We start from the raw sequence: 15,085 nt of genomic DNA, 5'->3' as shown, positions 1-15,085 counted from the left end.
TTTTCGCAAATATCTTTTTCTACAGGACATATGGCTGCTATAGCCATTCGTAGATCATTTCTACTATGTAAACTGTTGTCTAAGCCTAATTTTTTTTCAAGCTCACTCGCAAAACTATTTTAAACTTTTTTTTTTTTTATGGCTACCACCATACATCAGATTTAGGGACATTCACTTACTAACAGCCAAAAATAATGTTAAAATACTCAGTACTCAGTGTTTGCCAACTTGCACCATGCTAATATTATTCCAGTAAGACACTTAAACGAAGCAGCCACTTGAAGAAATACTCTGATGTGAAGTTTATTGTGCACAGCTATCCTTCGACAATCCTCCTCAGCAAGGAGCCCAGACCTCCCCTGGCTACTTGCAGTGGAGTCTTCTCCTCTTTGTTTTCAATGTAGATACTTGCACCGTGTTCCACCAAAAACTTGGCTTCGTCTGTCCTTTCTTCGTCACAGGCAAGGTGGCTAGAATGAAAAACCAAGGAGACGACGGTAAACATGCATGCAACATGGTGTGTTTACCCCTATATGAAACATATACAGTATAGGACGCGTTCCCTAAAGTTTGACGCGTCAGCTGAACTGAAAACTCAAACTTGCATTTTACGACTGACTAAATCTCCATGCGTGGGTGTTTAAAGCCTGAAACTAGAATATAAAGCATATGCCAAAGCAGGTATTATGCTATAAAAATCCTTCCATGATTCCATGTATTGCATGGTCCAGCTCAAGTAACCTTGGTTTGAAATCTATTTTTCTATTAGATCATATGACCACATGAGCAAAATTATTTTTCCTCATGCGTCAAAGAAAACTCAATAGTTACCTTATTGTAAGTGTTCCAATCATATAATTGATATCTTACTTTATATGCTTTTTGGTTTCAATGTTTTCAGTACAATGTTCATTCATAGCATGATACCACCTTTCACTGATCAATAAGTCAAGATGGCAATATTATCATCTCCAGTCACAGTACTACAATCAATAGTTTTCACATATACTATTAATTATATTGTACAGTAAATATTTGGGGGGCTAAATGTCTGCTTAAAAATAAAGGTTGTGCACCAGTCCCTCTTATCAATAACTCTTTAGAAGCAGTCCATTTCACAAATACACATTGTATGAAGTTACTTACAGTGGCGTGTTCCCTTCCTTGTCCTGGATATTGGTGGATGCTTTGTGTTTCAGGAGGATCTGCACTATTTTCAGATTGCCTTTAGAAGCCGCACGGTGCAGCGGGGTCGAGTCCAAGTTGTCTTTTGCATCAGGTGACGCACCATTTTCTAACAGCATAAGAGTTATCTACAAGAGAGGTACAGGGATCTGGGTCTGGACTGCCGATAAAAAAACAACGGTCCTTTCTACGCTAATTCAGCAATTTCCAGGTCAAAAGTAAATTATGTCGGTTTCAAGCTAACGTTTGCCGCTTAACCTGGTAACTTACATTTTTACACATCAGCTCCAAAGGACTAATAGCAAACTAAGAAGAACCTAGCGGTTCTATTGTAAAACCGTTAAAAGATGACTTTACAGAATATGGAAGTGGGTAATATATAAACTGATCAATTTCCACCATCACTGAGGAAGAGGCAACTAACCAGGGGCCACACTGCAGCTTGCTTAGCACTTTAGATAACACACGATGCTTAGGAGGGAGGAACACTGTTGTCTGCTGCAACATTAATGATGTTTTTTTAACTTGTTTTCAATAAAACTCCACTGTATATCGCCAGCGGTAACCACCAGCCTCCTGGCAAGCATGTACAGGCACTGGAGGTGTGAAAGTGATGTATTTTCCCACAGAGGTGGAATTCGGGACTAAACCCTGCCATCTCTGTCAGTGGGGCGGCAGTCTGTTAAATATACAATTAAAAGGGAAGGACAAAACCCAATCAGAAACTGTCTGCAAATCTGTGAGGCTGGAGATTGTGTAGATTACTATAAAATCAACAGGGTCAAAAATATTTCATGACTCTACCCCTAATGCCACAATGGAAGCGTTTGATCAGAAACTGGGAGTATTAGCAATGCATGCTAGAATAGGCTAATATTAGGTAGCTGGAAAATGAACACCTCAAGCACTTGTTTAATGGATTAATGACATTTGGTTGGAAATAATTATTACTGGACCTGGATGAACAGCCCCACTAAAGAAGAGCGCATGAAAGTATTCTGTGGGACATTACATACGCAGTCGTCAAAAAAAAAAGGAAAATATACCAAGGTATTAAGGCTTGCAGCTGTGGTCTGACAATTCTTGCCACCGATTGGCTGTTTGAAGGAGCCAACCAGCGGCAGGAAAGCTCTCTCATTAAAATCAATGGGATAGCTTGCCGTGCGACATTTGCTGAGCCAGCACTAGAGTAGACTGGAAGTATTTGGCATAAGCGCAGGCTCAGTACCTCATGTTTGTTTTTGGAGGCAGCATAGTGAAGAGGGGTGCAGCCATTTTGATTTGTAGCATTTACTTGCGCTCTTTTTGAAATCAAAGCTCTCACGATATCATATCGGCCAGCGGAAGCCGCAATATGCAGAGGTGTCCATCCCGCCTGCAAGACAACATAAAGAACAAACACAATTCATACATAAACATATCTGATCCATAGCTACCTATCCCTGAAATGGTGACAAAAAAAGTTAAATAAATACAATTATTTTTTTTTTCTGTGCTTCCATTTACTGCATCAAGGAGATCTCGCCGTGTCTGGTGACAGCCAATCCCGGTCAGGACAAATAATATATATATAAATTATTACCTTCAGTAATGCATAAGGCACCTCTCTTCCTCAAACCATCAGAGATGTAGGAAGCAGAAGCACAGAAGAGGGTTCTATTTTGGCAGAAAAGGTTCTATTTTGTTAGACAAACAAAATCATAAGCATTTTTAAAAGAATTATGTCTTAAAGTAGTAGTATACACCTTCCTGCTAAGATTCTATTTGACATACACGTTTGCATTTTATGGATGGTAAAGAAAAACAAATCCATAGTGTTAAAGAAATCTATAAATATATATAAAAGCTATATTAGCCCTTAGGGCCGGTTCATGCAAGTGATGTCCACGGGACATCATAATTTAAGGTAGACTATTCAAAGCTCATGGGGGTTGAAGATCTGAACCTCATGCATGAAATAAATGGGTTAAACTATGTCCAGGCAAGCAGGAAATCAAGTGAGATATGATAGCGAAAAACTTACATCATCTTTGGCGTCAATTGGTACCCCTAATCCCAGTAAATAATCTGCCACGTTTGAGTGTCCCGCAGAGCATGCCCAATGGAGAGGCGTCCGTTCATCCTGCCGAGAGAGAAAGCGAGCAAAACCCATTCATACATTCATAAATGTATCTACACAAATCTATGCAGTTTGGAAACTCTTCATTCAGGTAACTTTCACAGACATATATATATATATATATATATATATATATACCCTATCATTCAAAAGTTTCGGGTCACCTGGAAATCTCCTTGTTTTTGAAAGAAAAGCAAATGTTGTCCATTAAAATAACATCACATTGATCAGACATTGTCGTCCCGCCGCTTCCGCTGGAGCTGAATCTATCCCCGGAAGTATGTATACTGGCGCTTTGACTTGTTTCCATGGAAACATGGCCACAATGACCGGTTATAGGACACTTGTATACCCAGAAGGGTGTTTTTTTTTTTCCCTACCATGTTGAGAGTTAGGATGCCACGCCATGCAACAACTCCATATTCTATATATATACTGTCTGGTGATATTGCCCTTAACTAGAAACTTTAGAATATACGCCTGTGAAGAGCAAATTCCAAGAAATAGGACCCTTATTTTGGGATGTTTACAGCTGTCTAAAGGGAGACATTTCCTGGCCCCCGGAACTATCAAGCTGGCCCCTAAAGTCCTGCTCTGGCTTCTGAATTATATTCCACTGCACTGGGCCACACGGTGAATTACCTGGTCCGTTTTGGCGGCCAGAGACTTGTCTGCGAGGATCTTGCTCCGGAGCTCTTCTAACTCCCCTCTATACGCCAGGTTACACACCTCCACATCGGATACCTTCACATCCTCCATGCTGACAACAGGGGAAACAACGACCCGGCCCACAGGCCAATCACAAAGTCCTTTGTCTTTGACGTACCAGAGGCATGGACCCGTCTTTGTGCAATGTGGGAGCTGTAGTTTTAGCGCGGCATGCTGCTGTCGTGTACTGGGGACGCCTTTGCTTCCGCAGGACTACAACTCCCAGCGTGCAATACTGCAAGTGTTGTTGTGGACGGGTCTACGCCGGTCCCTGGGTGACAGGGCAGGATGGAGGCCGGTAAGTGTCCCGGGTGGAACCCGTATTGTGCTGTGTCAGTATACATGTGTTTTTGTATTATTTATTAAACACTGTATCATTTTTAGTCAGGAGCAGGTTGGCAAATATCTGTGAGAGAAGCCTAGGCAGAAAAATATACTGACTTGTGGCGCCTCGGAGCCTCTGGTGTGTCCACTTATTCTAGAGCCTCCAGAGAAGTGTCACTTACAGTGATCGCGCCCTAACGTGACAGCTAAACCCCCCCAAGAGTTTCTGCAGCAGCTGGAGCTAGATCTCTGTCACCTTGTAGACAACATTGATCTCATGGTGATTGCCCACATTATGAGCAGCTGTGTCGTTTAACCCTGTGCTCTGATCATGAATATTAATCGGTACTTTAACTTATCTTGCATTGGGTCTAATTAATTTTAATTTGTATGCTTCCAGTATCCAGTACCATAGTGCAGAATTGGACTTTTCCGACTGATCCGACATCTATATGTTTACGTTGGTTCATATCCATTAATGCCATCAGTGATAAAGATTCAGCGGAAGTTACAAACAAACAAAAAAAGGTAGGCAATCTTCGGCTCCCATAATGTTCTCACAGTCTTAATGCTGGCAAAGCATCAAGGAAATGTAGTTCACAACATCTGGAGAGCCGAAGATTGCCTACCCCTGACCTAAAGTATAGGACTGATTAGGATCTGAGTCTTTACATCAGGAATAATGAGGAGACTAGATCGTTCTGATAGCCGTCAAATTCTATATTTTTCATTCTGGAGCAAACTTTGAAATATGGTCTGTCACCATAGCAACCAATATAATGCTCCAATGAGCATGGACATGTTATTGCTAAGTGATAAAACCACCTTTACACATAACCCCAACAAATGATTGTTTGTTGATGATATGTATCTGGTGTATAACTGTATTATTCTCGAATCACTATTATATTCTCATTCATATGATTGACACTCCTACTGATTATTCTGCACATCTTTTGCTGGTTTTATACTGGTTTAATGCAGCTGATCAGTTGTAATCAGTTTCATCATATCCTGACATGTGACAAGAATTGTCTAATTTTAAATTGCTGATCCGTCGGCCTTAGTTTTGAAACATCGCTTTCAAAATAATTTAATAACATTTAGCTTTCACTACTACCCTCTCTCTGTATGCGTGTAACAGTTAAAGGGACGGGCTAATGGCCCTGACACCCCTCTTATAAAATAATGCATATTAATGTAGTCCGTAACCCTAACCGCCTCTGACTACTTTAAATGCATTCTTCCAATAAAACATGTGACACAGAAGAGGCGGCCATGCTGCAAAATCTTCTTTATTCCTCCATGATTTGACATTTCCTGTCACTGATTGGTTGCTTAAGCTGTCAATTACTGGCATTAAAGTACCGCCAGTGAAATCAATGGGCGGATGTCCTGTCACAGATTGACAATCAGTGTAAGGAAAGTGCTCTCATCTGCGCACTGCATGCAGCTGCCAGCGTTTCATATTAAAGTATTCTCTTAGCTAGAAAACATATTTGCTTGTTATTACACCAAAATTTGTTGTTTATAGATGCATATAATCTGACAACTGCTAAAAACCGTTCGGCCCATCTAGTCTGCCTGCTTTTTTCTGCTTAAACACTTCATGGAGATACCTGCCAGTGTTGGCCCTTCATAATAGTGAACTCTCCTGCCCCTTCTCTCACTTTGGTGAATAAATCCCTGTGACTGGACCTTTGCTTTTATACGTATGGAGATGTCCAGGTATTTCTTCTTTTTCAGCTCTACTGAAGTATGAAAGTCAGGCCATCCTTCCAGAGTGCCTTGATCTGGAAGAACTTCCTGATACCGATGAGCCGGTTTATGTCTTGGGAAAGCAATATGATGTCAAAACAGGTTAGTTCCGTAACCCTAGGTGGATCACGACAGGATCAATTCATCAATGCTGATGTCTCTTTTTGGTAGTCTAGCTTTGCTCTCCTAGTGGATCTGTTCTAAAATAGAGGCACAAGATACAGGTATTTAGTGGATGTTTTCAAATGACAAGTTGACTCAAAGAATGTCATTTTTACATATTAAACAACAGATGCTCTGATAATGTAGGCTTCATGGGATCCCTCTGCCTTTAAAAGCAAATATTTCAGTTCTGTAGACTTTGTGTGATGTGATTGAAAGTATCTTTGCACGTGTACATGTATGTATATGTTAAAAGGTGTTGGCATTCCCTCTGATATGAATGGAGACAAACCAAATCCCTACTGAGGAATACATCTTTCACGAGTGAGCAAATGCTACAAACACTCCTGAACGTCTGTATTTACAGTAATTCTCTATTTAAGGAGGTCGGCATACAATAGAAATGATACAGAAACATCATTATGATACATGCAGGGGTCGACACAATGTTTTATTTTCATACCTTACCCCCTGGTCTGCAGTTTATTGGGGCAATATGGCATAAAACACACCTTTCTTCAGCGTGGTACTACTTTATACATTACCACAGTTAACCCCTTCATGACAGAGTATTTTACACCATAAAGTCTCAAGCCTGTATATTTAACCATTATTCCCTTTTCTGTGTTTTATTGTACTTGCCAAAGATTCATATCTTAATCTTTCAAGGTTTCATAATAAACCATATTTATGCTAATAAATAATATTTATTAGCACCAAACTATAAAGAGTAAAACATTTAAATGTGTTAGAAGACATGTTGCTTTCCAAAAAATATATTTTTTTTAAGTTATTTTTTCAAATAAGAACAATAACTAATTTATCGTTTTCTCAGCTCTGTGTTGCTTCCCATGAAACCCCCACCACTTTTTATCGCAAAGCTAATAAAGATAAGACCTGAAACTGAATCACACTGAAACCAAACCAAATGGCTAGCAAGACCTTTCCTGTAATATCTGCCAACACGCATTCACAAAACAATGGCTAAAAATGCTAGCGCTTTTATCTGCCCTGTTTCTAGATGACCACTCCATCCATAATAGATTGGGGCATGTGCCTGTAACATCATACCCTCATGTACACACATGCTAACACCATACATTAATACACACACTGTATCTGCTGATAAACACACATGCTAATGCCATACTGTAACATACACAACACCATACACGCTAACACCACACACTGGCTAACATTATACACTATACTTATATAAAATGCACACACACACATCAAGTCTGACACTACAGTACAATAGACACAGTGACACTATACATTTACACACACACTGACTCTAGCACTATACATATACACACATACACACAGACTCTGACAGTACAGTATACACACACACTCACAGACTTACTCCAGCACTGTACATATACACACACACACACAGACTCTGACAGTACAGTATACACTCTCACATACACTACTCCCTTCCCCTCTCACCTCGTGGAGACCTGCCCCGCAGCTGCTTCTGTCGTTGTGAATCGTGCACCCTACGCTTTCCTGCGGGGAAGGCGCCCACCTCAGCACACCCTGCAGGAAAGCATAGGGTCCCAGATTCACAATGGTAGTAATTACACATTTTTACCCCCTTCTCCTTCAAAACCCATTTTACCCACACACATTTATATAATATTAAACAATGGTCATCGTTGTATAGCATTACATCTTACGTATACCTATACACCTTATTTACTGTACAGGGAACAATTGATTAACTGTCCAAGATACAGCACAAAAACCAGCATATTAACTAGAATTTCACCATCTGTCACTGGTTGGTTGATTTTTGTGTGTTTTTAACAGAACCGTTAGGATCAAATGAGTGTAAATAGCTATAAGAACCGCTTACTGCTCATCTGATATCGCAATAAATATAGACATTACCAATAGCTAACTATTAGATTACGCCTTGTGTTTAACAGACACATTTTCCCTGCTGTCCTCCTTTTTACCGATAAAGTCAGAACATGTCAGGGCATCTTCAGATGCTTCATGAAGAAGGTTGGGAGTCAGTGGTGTAACCTGAGATCTCTTCTCCATGTTTCTCTTATGTATGTGTCAAATGATTGCCTTATAGGAAAGTCCTCAACTTCACATATTATTACCTTTTATTAACAGTATATAGCGGCAGCAAATTACGCGGCTGTTCTTACAGTACATATATTAAGGATTTATGACAAGACTAGAACTGACAGAATAAGACAAACCGACACATTAGGTAGATAAGGCCCTGCTCACAAGCATACAAGCTATAGAGCTATTTTTGGGCATATATTTAAAGTGATCTTGTGTCTATTTTGAAACTTTACACCAGAATTTTCTGATTACCCCCCACCCAGTATTGTAATTACCTCCCAAATGCTTACCAGTAGCCACTATTACCAAAGATACAATGGTCCGTATTTATAAGAACAATTCTTCACATTTAGAACTTCAATGTTCTTACGAGTATGGTGGTGATGTTTTAAGGGTATAGTTTATATCATTAAGTGAATGGGACTGTAGCCGTATTTACTGAAATTCACAGTCTGTTTGTGTTTGTAGAGAAATGTGACCTGCTATCTGACACCGCCTCTCGCCTGTGGTTCACGTACAGAAAGAAATTCTCTCCTATTGGTGAGTATTACACTGTACTGGGCTTGTACTGGGCTTGTACGGGGCTTGCACTGGGCTTGTACTGTGCGGTGATCCATCCCTCCGCTTGAGTCTCGCTTGGCTGTCTGACCAGACTTGCACATTCTTGTTTTGTGCAAAACTAACAGTAATTTGAGAGAGCGAGAGCAGTACTTCAGCATGAAAAGTCCAAAGGCAGATGCCATCTTAAAGTGCTTGGTGAGGTTGATATTAGTGTTTGCTGGGTTAATATTGAAGCAACTAATACAGTGTTCAAATCACCAAAGTTGCAACATGCTAACTCTCACCAATCACCAAGGTCTGTTATAACATGTAAAATGAATGATGAGGTTGTTTAATCAATGTTCATTTTGTAATCAATTATTTATCTAACCCAGTGTGGCCTTTTACTGTTTGAGATTGTTATAATAATTAATAGTAAAGATGGACAACATGGGAGAAAAGATTTGGGGTCTGCATGGGGACACCAAGGAGGTATTTAAAATTCCATGTGGGGAAAACAAGAGCTATTTAGTAAAAAAAAAATTGGGTAGATTGATCTACATACAGAATACGCTTTAGTGAAGCGTTACCCCCTCGTCTGGGTTACCAAGACGTGTTATAGGGAATTTTGTAGCGTAGATCCTGTTAAAAGAACTTCTGAACTAAAGAAAGTATTAAAGCCTTTGGACGTTTACTGAAGCGACTGTGAACTATACCAAGACTATGAACTACGATATTGTGATATGGATAAGATATGACTATGTCATTGTGCTACGAACACAGAGTACCAGCTCTTTCTTATGTGTTCTGCCCATTGCACAGGTTCTGGATGTCAAAGCCATTCCCAATACATCATGTTTCTGTGTATGTTCAATATAAATTCTTTTTAATACAAATAATGTTTCACTTATAACTGTAAAACCGAAGCCACTTTTCCTCTATTTTTATTCTACTGTTTTCTCTCCATATTACCTAAAATGTGTTTGCTGTCTATTGTCTCCTATTAGGAGGTACAGGCCCCTCGTCGGATGCAGGCTGGGGGTGTATGCTGAGATGCGGACAGATGATGTTGGCTCAGGCTTTAATCTGCCGGCACCTAGGCAGGGGTGAGTTTATCTAAAATACAAGTCAAAGTGACAGTTCATAAAAAAAACATTATTTACCTGGCCATGGTGTTCATAAATTGACTCGTAGGAATGCTTCTGCGCATGCTTAGGTTAATTTTGAACAAGGCAAAATAAATCTAACCAGCATAAAAGCATCTCAAGCTGTTCTTCATCGTGTACTGAGGCATTTTCATTTAAGGTCTTGTACCAGCGGAATTTACTTGCTGTGGCTTTCTTACAAATATAGATGATTCACGTATGTCTATCACCTGTACGGCGATATATATAATGTTTCCATTTTGTTTTAGATTGGCGGTGGAAGAAAGACAAAAAGCAGCCAGAAGAATATCACCAAATTCTGCATTATTTCCTAGATAGGAAAGATTGTTGCTATTCCATTCACCAGATGGGTGCGTAGTCAATCATGGCATGATATGCAAGTATCCTGTCTATGAGAGAGTGTGTATTTATGTATGTTTATGTGAGGGGTAGTGTGTGTGTGTGTGGATTTATATGTATCTGTCCATGTACATACAAGCACCTTATTAAGCCTGAGGCTGCATTGGCTGCCTCTGAAAAAAAGTCCTAATTAAGTCTGTCCGTGGGAGGTGGGATCTTGGTCTTGCTCATTTCCCATTGGCTGATTAAAAAAAAGTTAAGTAAAATTATGTGCAAATTGAAATATCCCCAACGTAGGAAAAAATGTTTCCATTGCAAGGAGACCTCTGAAGGCTTACGATACTTTACATTTATTTCCATCTTGGACAAACAAAAAGCTTCAGCTTCTATTGGACCGACTTGGCTATATTCATATTTTGTTAGTGTTAAAACTATAAAATTGTGAACTGGTTATGTTTGTTTTTTGTTTTTTTATTGGAAAACCAGCACAGATGGGAGTAGGAGAAGGGAAGTCCATAGGAGAATGGTTTGGACCAAACACAGTGGCTCAGGTTTTAAAGTAAGTTCTTCTTGTGATATAATGTCAAAGATGAAGGAATCAAAACAAAAGTTCCTAGATCTTTATGGTCATAACTTGTGACTTCATTCGGATGAAGGGCCGCACCTACAGTAGGCATTTGAGACATCTTTGTGGCATGAATAAAGTCTGGGGTACCTCAATGCTGTATGGTTTAAAGACAGCACAATTACAAGGAATGCCCGGTTTATGCATTGTAAATTACTTTAAGCTGCACAAATGATGGGACTTATATTTGTAAGCACACAATGGATGTAGACGTGATTCACTCGTGTTTATTTTCAGGAAACTCGCATTATTTGACGAGTGGAATTCGTTAGCTGTATACGTATCAATGGACAACACCGTCGTTATTGAGGATATCAGTAAGTAATAAAGATTTTTTGTGTTGATGATAAATTATTGCTTGTAAATCAACTAGAATTGGTGTCAGATCTGGAAAGAACTAACCCTGCCGAGTACAAGCAATCATGAAAACATTTCGTCAAAAGGTAATACCGTTAGAGAGAACGAGATGATAATAGGGAGGGGGTGATGACATGGGGCTCACTGGGAGTAGAAGGGGTAATGCGTGGAGAATGCAATAAATGTATAACCGTTGCTGACATGTATGTGCTGTTATGTGCTGTTTATACGTGGCGGTCTCGCTGGTTTTCCGTGCAGAGAAGATGTGCAGGTATCAGCCTCAGAGCTGCAGCTGGACACAGTTCGGCTCTTATTCACACCAAAGTGCTTGGAGCGGCTGCCGAGACCCAGCGGAGCAATCCTCGGGGTGGAGGCCGCTGCTGCTTATCGTACCTCTCCGCCTAGGAATCAACCACATCAACCCTGTTTATGTTGATGCGTTTAAAGTAAGTCAGACGTATGCATTTTGCACAGTTTAATCCCTTTTAATATATATCATGCATATGTTTTTTTCCACCCCGCCCTGCAGCTGAAGTTGCTGCATCTCCTGCTGCGTTATTAGTATATACATTATATTTTATATGTGGAATTGTGAGCATGACGTACAGTGAGGTAGTATGCTGTTTGCATTTGTCTCTGTCTAATGAAAATAATTAGATTTATTAAATTATTAAGTAATTGATGAATGACTATATTTTGTTTTGACCTATATAATACACACAACAACAGGACATTTTGTTTTACGTTGATGAAGAATTAAACTTAAAGCATAACTTTCATATATTTATTGCTAACAGCTAAATAATGACCGTTTTTTCATTATTCTGTCTCCCTAGGAGTGTTTTAAAATGCCACAATCATTAGGAGCTTTAGGCGGAAAACCAAATAATGCCTATTATTTCATAGGCTTTTCAGGTATGCCATTTGTATATATAATATCCATCTATAGTTTCAGTGAAAGAGTTAATCCAGTAAAATCAGAACTCTCACAGTGATATATACATTATTTACATATGTGAATATATTGAGTGTGGGAGACATACAGTGGAATCCAGATGTTTATGATATGATATATGCATGCGTATATTGATATAACTATTAATATATTCATATGATTAATTTGCTTTTAGCGTTTTTAATGTGTGATTCCATTGGAATTTCATTATTATTGTGTTACTGAATTGGACGCAACACACGTGTTAAAGTGTTACACACTAATGTTCTTGTTTGGCACAGGGGACGAGTTGATCTACCTGGACCCTCACACCACACAGACGGCTGTGGACACAGAAGAAGCCGGACCGGTGCAGGACCATACCTACCACTGCCAAAAGAGTCCGAACAGGATGGAAATCCTTAGCTTAGACCCATCGGTGGCATTAGTAAGTCATCCTTTATCTCTTCTTAATAGCTGCTATGGTGGGTAAAGCCTCGGGAAGATGGGTCTATTGGCAAGGCCATATTAACTGGATCAAGATGAGACTGGGAATGAAAACAACGGCGGAAGTTACATCAGATCGATGGGGAAGTAAAGCAGGTGGCCGCAGTTACCCAACGGCACGCTACAGTATTACATTTGATTTGCTTTTATTATCAGGCACCACCGGCACTGGCATTTGCCGGTCTCCGCAACAGTTCATGACTGGTTGGGCCCCATTGTACAGCGCTACAGAATTTGATGGAACTATATAAAACAATAAATAATAATAAAACAGTAGCATCATACCTACAGCAAAAAACTGGTTCTTATAGTTGCCCAAAGTTGTATCACTTTGATCCCTACTTACACAAAACTTCACAAGAAATTCTTTAATAAAAAGCTTATTCTTGTTATAGTCTTACTCATGATCGGATGATTGTAATACATTCTGGATATAAACCCGTTATTTTTACTTTACCCTAGGGCTTCTTTTGTAAAGAAGAAAAGGATTTTGAAGACTGGTGCGATGTTATAGAAAAGGTAATGGAGATTTTGAGAGAGTACTGATTCTGTATATGGTTTGCATTCGTCCATTTCTGTGCTGATGCGTAAAAATAATTCTTTGTGCTAGGAAATCCTTAAGAAGCAGAGTCTACGGATGTTTGAATTGGCACCAAAGCACCCGCCTCACTGGCCTCCATTTATACCCCCAACAAAACCAGAGGTTACCACTACAGGTGCAGGTGCGTATATGTATGAAATACTAAATGGCCATTGAATTCAAATTCTGACATTTAGCTGAGAGATGAATGTAAAGGCGCTGCCTTCAGACATGACTTGGTTAAGAGTGCAGGAAAGCTCCTAGCCCCAATTACATCACATTGAATTGTAAAAACAACGGCCCTCAAGAATCTACTCATCTTCCTAATTTTGTGATTTACCAATATTCAATTCATTAGACTGGACTCCAAAAATTCTTTTTTAAAAAGGTCGGGGAAACGTCAGAGCTCTCCTGCCAACCTCTTAGCATTGTTCTAAAGCAAATTCACCTTAGTGGATTTTTCATCTTAACAGCCCTCACTGTAAAAGAAAAATAGTTGTAATTCATTCATTTTCTCATCCTACAGAACTCATTGAATCTACTGATAAACTGTTTGATGTAGAGGAAGAGTTTGAGATCCTCACTGTGTGAATATGTCTCTGTCTGTCGTGAATTGGTACCTTACCTTAGCAAAGCTTTGATAACCAGAAAGTGCCTCGAACACGGAGAACAGAGCACAACGGAAACGAATGAACTCTGGAACGAACGTCCAGGAATGACACACGTACTCCTCTTCATGCCATGTGTTTCTGTCTCTTTAGAGACCATACACAGCGCAAAAGTGTTTACAGTTTGTCTACACGTGTCCTGGAATGGTTTATGGAAAACATTTGGGGACACACTTGTATTTATTTATGCAGTATGTAGTAGCAGAAGAGGGGGTTCAATCCTCTTATCGCAATATTCTTCAACTAACCTATACATTTTTTATTGTTTTTAACACTTTTAATGCTGGAAATATTGGACCTTTTTTCTTGCAAGATTTGTAAAGTATATTTATGTGGAATATATAAATACCCATCTTTAGGAGGGAACCATTGAAAGTGTCCTTTCCTTTAAGGATGTGCTCACGTATTCATTCACCTAATGTCTGCCACTCTGTATTGGATCCGAATGCAACTATTTGACAGAAAAGTGTCAATGCTCATTACTATTGTTCTTTTTTTATAAGATCATCTGTTTGTCAGCTTTATAGTTCTGACAATCACTAATTTCACTTGTGCCAAGTGGTTTACACTTATTAAAAACAATATGATCACTTTGTGGCTGAAAAAAAGGAACCCATTAAAGTTCACCTGCTTTCTTTTCTTGGTTCTTATGTCATTTTTAAGGCATTGTTGATTTGTTACTGATGTACTAATCTGTGAGTGATCAGAAATATAACATGTTCTCCCTCTGCACTCTAAAGTAAAGGCTAGTTAATGTGTATATGTGACGGCAGCAATTGTCGCTAATGCTAACGCAGGCTTTTGTTAATTTAGGATGATTTCCCATTGCTGGGCATACTTATATTAAGAAAAACAGTAGAAACTATCCGTAAGGTGCCCATCCTTTAATATTTTAGGGGGCGTTTAATCTTATTTTGGCTGTCTTAAACTTTGGGAATTCTTGGTGGTCCAACAGTAAGAAACAGTGGAATTTGCCTTTCCGGTGGTCTCCGGAGGTCTCTTCTACACAGCCTCGCGGCAGT

General features: G+C 39.4%; 2 protein-coding genes across 2 annotated transcripts; one reads left to right on the top strand and one right to left on the bottom strand.

The window, feature by feature from the left end:
• Nucleotides 1–278: 278 nt before the first annotated feature.
• PSMD10 (proteasome 26S subunit, non-ATPase 10) lies at nucleotides 279–4,087 on the bottom strand. The gene is made up of 5 exons (XM_053472666.1): nucleotides 3,947–4,087; nucleotides 3,209–3,307; nucleotides 2,414–2,560; nucleotides 1,147–1,313; nucleotides 279–470 (listed from the first exon to the last, which is right to left on the bottom strand). The coding sequence occupies exons 1-5, from the start codon at nucleotides 4,061–4,063 to the stop codon at nucleotides 317–319; spliced, it is 684 nt and encodes a 227-aa protein (XP_053328641.1). The 5' UTR covers nucleotides 4,064–4,087; the 3' UTR covers nucleotides 279–316.
• Nucleotides 4,088–4,249: 162 nt separating this feature from the next.
• ATG4A (autophagy related 4A cysteine peptidase) lies at nucleotides 4,250–14,713 on the top strand. Its single transcript, XM_053472766.1, has 13 exons — nucleotides 4,250–4,310; nucleotides 6,083–6,196; nucleotides 8,816–8,887; nucleotides 9,895–9,993; nucleotides 10,302–10,403; nucleotides 10,879–10,951; nucleotides 11,255–11,334; nucleotides 11,633–11,820; nucleotides 12,211–12,289; nucleotides 12,611–12,756; nucleotides 13,278–13,334; nucleotides 13,426–13,537; nucleotides 13,922–14,713. Exons 1-13 carry the CDS (start codon nucleotides 4,301–4,303, stop codon nucleotides 13,984–13,986), a joined length of 1,197 nt encoding a protein of 398 aa, XP_053328741.1. The 5' UTR covers nucleotides 4,250–4,300; the 3' UTR covers nucleotides 13,987–14,713.
• The last annotated feature ends 372 nt before the right edge of the window (nucleotides 14,714–15,085 follow it).

Source organism: Spea bombifrons, chromosome 8, assembly GCF_027358695.1.
Source record: "Spea bombifrons isolate aSpeBom1 chromosome 8, aSpeBom1.2.pri, whole genome shotgun sequence".
Classification (NCBI taxonomy): Eukaryota; Metazoa; Chordata; class Amphibia; order Anura; family Pelobatidae; genus Spea; species Spea bombifrons.
The sequence above is the reverse complement of the archived record's forward strand: the minus strand, read 5'-3'. Positions and strand labels throughout refer to the sequence as shown.